At 39.9% G+C, this 9345-nt stretch overlaps 1 protein-coding gene and 1 long non-coding RNA gene across 2 annotated transcripts; both read right to left on the reverse strand.

Moving 5' to 3' along the window:
- Window positions 1–27: 27 nt before the first annotated feature.
- On the reverse strand, window positions 28–1299 carry LOC125218622 (uncharacterized). The gene is made up of 4 exons (XR_007175989.2): window positions 1184–1299; window positions 666–718; window positions 458–573; window positions 28–209 (listed from the first exon to the last, which is right to left on the reverse strand). It is a non-coding gene; the product is annotated as an uncharacterized LOC125218622 (long non-coding RNA).
- A 2411-nt stretch (window positions 1300–3710) lies between these two features.
- Window positions 3711–7220, reverse strand: LOC125218606 (uncharacterized). Its single transcript, XM_048120303.2, has 10 exons — window positions 6844–7220; window positions 6579–6662; window positions 6246–6376; window positions 6040–6137; window positions 5274–5362; window positions 5121–5202; window positions 4687–4841; window positions 4527–4597; window positions 4262–4376; window positions 3711–4122 (listed from the first exon to the last, which is right to left on the reverse strand). The coding sequence occupies exons 1-10, from the start codon at window positions 7042–7044 to the stop codon at window positions 3955–3957; spliced, it is 1194 nt and encodes a 397-aa protein (XP_047976260.1). The 5' UTR covers window positions 7045–7220; the 3' UTR covers window positions 3711–3954.
- Between the last annotated feature and the right edge of the window lie 2125 nt (window positions 7221–9345).

A 9345-nucleotide genomic window follows, 5' to 3' on the forward strand; every position in this document is an offset into this window, starting at 1 on the left:
TAAAAATCTATCATAATAAAGAATTAAACAAAATGGATAATTTCTCATTATTTTTAAAACTTCTTTATACTACATTAACTTTAAAACTAAAACCAATCTCATCACTATAAACTAAAACCTTCAATTCTTCACAATTCGTCACTCTTCAACAGAACTCATAGGTAAAATAACTCGTTTGTCATCTTTAAAGCCGTCCGCCTCACCTAAAACTACAATAAAATAAGGAACAAAATCAATTTGCAATACACAAAATCAATAATCAATAGCAAAGCATAAGATGAGACCCATGAAAGTACACAATCGAACAATTCACACCACATGCATTTGATGAAAGGACCAAAATATTTTTATTTAGAATTCTAATGATCAAATGTTTAAACCAAATACACGTGACATAGTAAAACTCCCCCACTCACTCCACTTAATCACACGTTTAATGATAAGAATGTGTGTGAACCTGATGGGGTCAAATAGGAGCAGGAAAAATGCAGCAACAGGTCCAAGATGAGATTTTCGTGTTGATGTGTTCTCTCGAAACTAATCCACGAAAGTTTCCAAGAAAAACATCATAACCTTCATATGAGCGGGAAAGAAAATCAATATCACAAATTATACTTGCTATATATGTTCAAGAACTGAGTTTAGCTTTTGGATATTGTACAAACCTTGATCAAAGGCTGCAAAAGCAGGAGAACCGACGACACCATTTGCCACCCAACTATAAAAATTAAATACTACTGTTAGAATATAGGTAAAATACAGCAAAATCATTTGGAGGAATAAAAATAACAACACGATTAAAATTCACAATGCATTACCAGCACACCCGATAACAATAAACCAAGTCAAGGAACGCTACTTAAAATACCTCCTATTCGTAAATTTCACATTAAACACACACACAAACACATATGTATAATTACAATAAACAATGTAAATATAGCATATGACTAAGGCCAAACCAAGTCAACAATTACTACTTAAAACTCCATTAATTCACTAATATTTCTTAAATTTCAAGCTTAATTCATTAATGGCGAACCAACTCAAATATTACTCCTTAAACTCCTTTAATTCATTAAGCTTCCTTCAATTCCATACTAAATATCTCATCTCAATCCCACAATAAACTCACACAAGAGACAACACACACGCATATATGTGAGCAACTGCACAGGCGCACCTAATTTTTACACTTCCTTCCCCAACATCCTGAGCTCTCAATCTCCAAATATCTCCAGCCATATACTCCATATCCGTCGCCGATTGAACTGCAAAAACATGAATTACTGATTTAAGTCATCATTTGCAGTCTTCTCTAACACTTTGCTACGCATAGGATCGTAAAAAATATGAGAAGACATCTATGACATCCACCACTCCACTAATCTAAAACTACTCCACTAATCTAAAACTGCTCCCATGATTCCGTGAGGTACCAATATATTATAAAATATTGAGATAATGTTCCACGTTTAATTTTTTTTTCATTAATATTATAAAAATTTCATAATGACAATCTTGTGAATATTCTCAAAACTCCTCTTTTATATATTGTATAGATTTCTAAAGATTTAAAACTTATTTCGGAAGCCATTATCTCTCCATTATATATATTAGATAGTTATCTTGCCCAAAAGTTTCGGCAGTATTTCTTCACAATCACAGCAGCTTTTTTCTAAACAATAAATTGAATATAGCTGACTCTATTTTTAATAAATCTATCTCTTGCAGCAAAAGGTGATGCGGTCACCCTGACCGCCCTCACACCCCGGCCCAATAGTTTGTGAGGGGGTTCAATCAGGGTACACAGCGGCCCGTTAGAGAGGAGGCCTTCAACCCACTGTCCTGACAGGAGCCCATCTCCCAAGGCCTCACACTTGTGCCTGAGAGATGGAAGCTCCCTCACGCTGGGATTCGAACCCAGCTCCTTGCAGCAATATCTGCTCCCCCGGAACCACGACTGCGCTAATCTCTAACTCTAGTTTTGATAGATCTATGTTTTGACTTTAAAATAAATTTCTGTAATATGTTTCAGATATAGTAACCAAACTTTTTTAAGAATTTATGATATATCCCTTCATAACATAGCTTAATGGCATTTTTGAAAATAATCCCAAAACTATCTCTTTACATTAGTATAGATATGGATTTATTTTATTTTACTTATACTTTATGCTTCTTAGTGCACTCATGATGGTCGTCCCTTATCCGTCCCGTTCCTTAGGATATTATTCTACATCCCCATGATGCCATTGGCGGGTTTATCAACGTTGTTGAAACCATCTGTTCAAAAAAATGCCATGGCGGTCGCCGTAGCTCAGAGATTTCCTCGGCGCTCTGATCTGCGTTATTGTGGCGGATTACGCCAATTTTTTTTATGTTCTTACTATTTTCAGTTTATAAATATCCTATTTTCAGCCCATTTTATCACCCTTTCACTCCAATCTATTCTATCTCATTTATCTCTCAAAAAAGCAAAAAATGAATCCAGGTGGTCCCCCAACAAATCCCGAAGGATATCCGACGGTTCCTTCTTCGGTGATCCCCTAATGTTGCCCGGTGGCAGACCCATGACTCTGGGTCTCCAAGTCGCATTCTACAACTTTTCTCAAGCCCAGGGTATTGACCCTAACTATGGCGACGAAGTGTATCCATTAATACCCGAGATTAGGGTAGTACCTCGGGAACACACGGCTCAACCATTGACCCAAACTTCAACACCAACAAGTATGAGCATTTCGATATCAAGCCTCCAAACTCCCCTTCGGAGCAGGCTCCTGCTCCCTAGGTGCGCACAAATGGGAAGGGGAAGGGCATAGCGCCGAAGACGTCTCAGCCTCCCACTCGCAAGAACGACACCCCTGAGGAGTTGATGGCCCTGGCTAGGAACTAGGTCTACATCTCCGAGGACCCGATCTTTGCGAACAGATACTTGAAGCCGTCATGGGCAAAAGAGCGCAGGGCATACCGCCTCAGAAAGCACTAGAACCAAGAAACTTATATTATTTTTGATTTTTTGCCAACTTTTTTTTGTTAAAATAGAAATGCAACGGTCAAATCAACGGCCAATTAGAAGGCGCCACATAGGCGGGGGCACACGTACCGCCAGAACGGGTTCATCCCCGCCTATAGGGGCGGCCGATGGGATGTGCCGGGAGGAAGCATCCACATCAATGACCCAATGACAACAAGTCCCGATGGGACATGCCAACACTACATCAAGCCTACCGTTGTGTATGCTCTTAAGACTCATAACGATTATATTTAAAAGAAATTTACGTTACTATTTACGTATGCACCAATATAAGATCGGATTTGCAGTAAAAAAGTTACCATGAAACAACCAAGAATTCTTAAAACTATATGATCTACTTTCTCTATCCGCGAATAGGAGTCTCGTTTTTCCATTTTGAATCCTCCGCGAATAAGAGTCCCGATTCATAATTACCATAAATGATAAAAAAGACCCACATTCCATCAACTCATTTCATTTACATATCATTTAAAACTACTACATACAAGTGAGACCATATTCCATTAACTATATTCCACCCACTTTTTTTAACATTTCTTAAAACTCGTGCTGAAAAATATTGGGAGTATCATTTAAATCTTGGAATGTGGAAGAAAACATAATTTGATCATATAAATAAAGCTATAAATAATGAATAACTTATAAATTGCATTTTCGAAAGCTATTAAACGTATTTTCTAATGTGTAAAAATAGAATAATAAATATATTCGGAACACAACAAAAAATACTAAAGGGCCCTCGAGTATCAACTTCATGTGTGTTCTCAAATAAAAAAAATACAAAAATCTACTCTGCAATAATCTAATACGACGACTTTCAACCAAAAACTAAAAAGATGATGCAACTCAATGTATTACTGACAAAAGAATATTAGCATGTTTGTGGTTTCCTAACTTTGTCTTAGCACGACTAGCATTCATTGGTGGGATATAGACTGACTAGCAAGTTGAACCCAAGCGAATTCCTCTTTGTAACTCGCACCTCCTTCACATGAGGCCTCACATGTGTAAACGGCGATGGTGGCCCAGTCGATAGAATCTCTGTCGTCTTCAACATGGAAGAAGTAGAGTATCTGGGGTAGAACCTACAAGAGACCAACAAAAGAAGCATCAGTTTAGGAATCAAATGTGGTTGTTGACGAAAGCCAGTACAGCGACGACATGATCTTAAAGAAAACCAACTCATTTCACTTTGGATGAAATGTGAATTGTAGAAGCAATAACCTGAAATTCAAAAGCACGTGTGCCGCCACAATGGTTGCACCTAGGAATATCGGCTCTTGACGGCCGGCCACTAGAAACGGGCCATAATGGCTTTGCTTGAGAGGAGCTAGAGTATCTGCTCATCAAAGAAACAGATGTGAAGTTAAGAAAACAACAGATGATCTAGAAACTCGTTTCAAAGATTTCGCTAGACATAGTAAAATGCAATGTCTATGAAAATGGAGATTGGAGACACAGTTCGTTATATTTAATTCCAACTGATCACCTTAAGACTTGTTCGGGAGCTGAAGATATTCTCTCTTGGAAAGATGCCCAACTACTGTTGTCATCAGATGCCTAAGCAATAATTAAGAAAATCAGATTTTAACTATTTATTTGAGTATTAAGGCCAGAAATAAGAGATTACAGAGATGAGAAAAAATCACCTGGAAATTATTCATAAGATTTCCATCAGAACCCTCTGTCCGGCTTCTAGAAACCAATGCATTACCAGATCCATTTTCACTGGATATTGGCTCATCAAATTCAGACTCATCCTCACATGTGATCTCATACTCGGGCCACAGGAAATTGCTTGCAGCTGTTTGGCAATAAAAATCATGATCCTTGGATACAGAAGCAAATAGTTAAGAAACTTCCACAATCCAACAATGTTTCCCTCCAGTACCCAGGACACACTCCCCCTTCGACATGGAAGATACGTACTAACCATATGCTATTGTCATCAGCATATATGACTGGAATATGCATTTGAAGTTCAGAGCAAATAGAGGAATCTTATCTTCTTGAAAATAAGCATATGAGCATGGGTCAATAAAAGCAACGTGCTATAATCATTTTTGTTGTCTAGAACTATTACCTAATTCAGACTCCATGCCAGACGGCTGCAACTGTTGGCATAGGACTCTATGACTTGAGCTACTGGATCGCCAGTGAGCAGCCTGCAAGTATTCCATTTGTTAGCTGAAGCTCAAAACCATATTTCATGCCTTGCTTAAGCTAAGTTAAGTACCTGGTGATTCCCAGAACAATAGCGCACTCTTCTACAGCTACTACAAACTTTGTCTCCTTTCCATGACTGACACCAATCACATAGCATTGCTGTGACATTCTATCAATCATCAGTGTACATGCAAATTAATATGTTACATAAAATCATAACATGCAGCCCCCTACAGCAACAACGATAGAGACCACTTCAGGAGATAAGATACAATTACGAGTACCTTAGTTGAAACATTCTGGGAAACAAACTGAAGGAACAAGGATAATGAAACATATCGTCACTCCTGCCTAGCCTCTAGACACAATTGACTAAACAGTACTTAGACATTTACTAACGTCCTTTTATCTAAATAGCTGCCATTTCCCAATCTCAGCCCGTGAAAGGTCCAATAAAAATGACTGAGAAACTAAACTAACACAAACAATATCTAAACCAATGAAAACAGATTAAGAAATAAATAAGCAGGCCCCTCCCAACTTGCAGGAGTATATCATACAGGCTTATACACAAATCTCAGTACTATAGCACTTCTCAACTTCTCTCATTCGTAGGTGCAAATGCCATATTGTGTTCTGCACAATTCCCACCGCATTAATATAAATTTCTTCCTATCCAAAGCTTTGCACCCCAAAATTTATAATATAGGTTTGGGGGGAAGAGAATGACCATTAAAGTTATCGTCATTGCAGTAGTTGAGTACTGTGACAAGAATTTTCAACCAAACCAACAACCTGTAAATAGGACATGTACATAAAAATTACCAAAATATTACCTCCAGCTGTCAATGGCTGCTGGCTCCCATCTTCAGCAGGCGCCTCACTAGAATAGAAGGGGTTCACCCGTGGCAATTGGCACCGAAAAACCTTGATACTGTTTAAGCCATTTTGTTATCAGACACATAACATAGCAAGCAATTGATCATTTCAACTTCATATGTGTTGTAACAATTTTAGGGATAACGAATGAGAAAACAGTTACCTTCTGGACTGGACTTCTGGAGATCGCCTCCACTGCTCATGCTGATCACGAAGAAGGCAGGGCATTGACGAACACATGAAAACGAACAATGTTCGGTGAAAAGTTGATTCCTCAGGCAAAGGCGCGTAAACCTACTCAAAACAAAATAATGAGAAACAGAAATTAGACAAGTTACAATTTGTAAACTATATACTCCCTCCGTCCACGAAATAAAGTCTTGTTTCTTCCATTTTTTTTCCGTCCATCAAAATTAATCTCTATCCTTTCATGATAAATTTCACTCTATAATGAGGTGAGTCAAATTTCCAGTAACAATCTACTTCATTACTACACCTGAAGCAGAAACTGCAAAGGCTCATGGCAAAAATCACAAAGACTGGATCTTCCCGAAGGCAAATTAATGGGATCCAACCATGCCTAAATCACAAAAAGTATCATAATCAGATTTCGTTATATTCATAATAATCCTTGAAACAATGATAAAATTAATGAATATAACATTTCACATCACCAGGAAACAAACACATGAGAGCACAAGTGCTACAGCTCGAAATCAAAATCTGAAAGTGAAATCACAAAATTTAACAAATTAAATTACCGGTGAACCACCAGCTTTACTCGGGAAGTATTGGCGGCGCGATGACCAAGGATTTCTAGGCTCCTCCGCAAATCCTAAAGTCATAGGAATCTGGTCCTCTTCATCGTCGTCAATTTCATCACTGTCTGCATCCTCTACGACGTTGCCCTCATCCACCTCACTGAGAGATGATATCTGCAAAGATTCGAAATCAGTGTCCATCTCTGTCGAAATACTTCGCAACTTTCAGTTTGACGAACTTCAATCGGATTTGGGAACAAATTCGACAGTTAATCGCCGGCGAGAGGCTAGGGTTTTAGTCTCATGCTTAGGCCAAAAAAATCGGTCCCACAAAATGTGAGAACGAACTTTTTTCATGTGACATTTTTGTGGGACAAATAAAAAAGGAAAGTATGATATCTTTTGTGGAACGGAGGAAGTAATACACTTTCGTCGTAGCGATATCAGTGTGTCACGCTGACTCGAATAGTCTGACAAATTTATAGGATTAGGATTGAAAATTTTAATTCGATTAATCTGCATCCGATAAACCGTAACCCATTTAAGGCCAGATCCAAAAACCTGATAAGCTGGCCCGAATAAAGAATTTTCGATTTTTTATATTTTTTCTCTTCTTTTTAATGATTATTTCATTTCTAATATTTATTAATTGACTAAATTACCTCCATAAATTTTAACACAATTTATAAAAAACCATCCAACCCTCCACCTCCATCTCCAAACTGCACGCCTCTTTCTAGTTTCCACAAACCTGCCTCAACTTGTTCTCTTCTCCATGGCAGAGTCTCTGATACTAGAATATCTCCACAAATATCTCCCATATCTCTATTATTATATTATCATATATTTTCCATATATTTGCAATCTTGTTCACTAAGTTAGGTTATTAGTAGGATTATTATATATAGGAGCTATTGTTATCTTTTGGATTCAATCAAGAAATACAATTACCTTTATCTTATTTTTATCGCTTATTTCAATTCGGTATTGATCTTGGTTTGATCGACGGGCAAAGCTCCCGCGTCTACATCGTCTACCTTTTATCCATCCGACGATCGCCTCCGCCACGCCGGAATCTTGTTAAGAGAAATCATCTCTTAACAATTGGTGCTTCCATTTTCGAACTCACCCTCCAACCATGAATTCCAACGAGGAAATCGTGTCTTCCCTATGTGACAGGATAATGGCCGTCTGCAACAGAATAAACAAGAGATTGGACGAGAATGACCAATTTCATTCGTCGTATGATGGACATCCAAATCTGGCGCTGCCCTACGTCACGTCGCAGTGTCCTCAGACTGGACATCAGCCTTGGCAGACCGGATATGATGCAACCGACCACTGCGTTGGTGAACGGCGATTGTTGCCGCCGCCCGAACCAGACCCGCCTTATGCCCTTCCGGCATTCGCCAACCACGCCGATCACCCCATGGATTGGCAGCAGCTCCAGGTTAGGGACCTCCGGCCGCCCGATGTTGCACCGCACTACGACATGACTCGTCGATTCAGCCACCACCAGGATCGACACCAGCCGCAGCCGACGCTGTTATATCAGCAACGCCACCCACCAGGAGTGAACACGGGATTTCATCCGTCGCACGCTCAACCTCCTGGTCATCTGGAACGGCAGCAGCTGTATTACGACCAGAATTTTGCAACCTCGGACTCTGGTCAGCCGCAACCTGAACTACCGTCTCTTCCTTACCAGTCAGAGAGATATCCACCGCACGAACAACCTTGGTTCGCAACGGCCCTTGGTTCACATACATATCCAAACTTGGATCCCCTCACGCTGCACCAAAGCCCTACCACTGGTTACACCAACAACGCCGTGACAGATTCATACACGCTATCGGAATGTTCGACCTTGCCCCCGATTGGATACAAACTTGATGGTCAGCGGCGAACATCTCAGTTTTATTATGATTGGCAGCCGGTTTCTCGACCCTCGGGACCACCCATTCCTGATCCGGTACCGCATCCACCGCCGGCGATGCTGCCCGTTGCTGCCCCACCTCTTGCCGATGATTCCCGACAGCCCTTGTGTCTCCATGTCACGAGCGCAATGAGAACGATAATGGTGGAGGAAGAGCACTGGGATGAACCAACAAGAGTGCCTTCAATGAACTCTGTTTTTGAGACGGAAGCAAAGGAAGTCGTAGATTGTGATGTTGCTACTTTTGATATAGGAGATGTATCGAATCCAACCATTTGCTTGCCAAGTGATACTCATGGAATTGGGGAAAGTAGAGATGGATGTCGTGAAGACCAACAAGTTTCATCAATTGAGGAAATGTTTTCGCCGTGCAGCCCCATTCTATGTGGGGAGGAAACGTCTATGTTAGACGATGAGGAGGAAAAAGGATTTTTGGTGTATTCGAGGTCCTCTCGAGTGAAAGGGGAGGAGTGCAGTTATAATGAGAAGGTTGATCAGATTGAGTCGTTGTGTGCTCCTTGTTTCAACATTGTGACATTGAACGAGTTAGTTACGCATTCACCTCC

The sequence above is a fragment of the Salvia hispanica genome, chromosome 1 (assembly GCF_029641045.1).
Source record: "Salvia hispanica isolate PSC_SH4W2 chromosome 1, Shi_PSC_v1, whole genome shotgun sequence".
NCBI lineage: Eukaryota > Viridiplantae > Streptophyta > Magnoliopsida > Lamiales > Lamiaceae > Salvia > Salvia hispanica.

Coding starts and splice junctions, on each gene's coding strand:
- LOC125218606 (XM_048120303.2), bottom strand. CDS start 7,044: ATGGACACTGATTTCGAATCTTTGCAGATATCATCTCTCAGTGAGGTG. Junction 6,377..6,578: donor CTTTGCAGTTTCTGCTTCAG/GTGTAGTAATGA, acceptor TGTTTTGAGTAG/GTTTACGCGCCTTTGCCTGA. Junction 4,842..5,120: donor TGGCATGGAGTCTGAATTAG/GTAATAGTTCTA, acceptor ATTGCCAAACAG/CTGCAAGCAATTTCCTGTGG.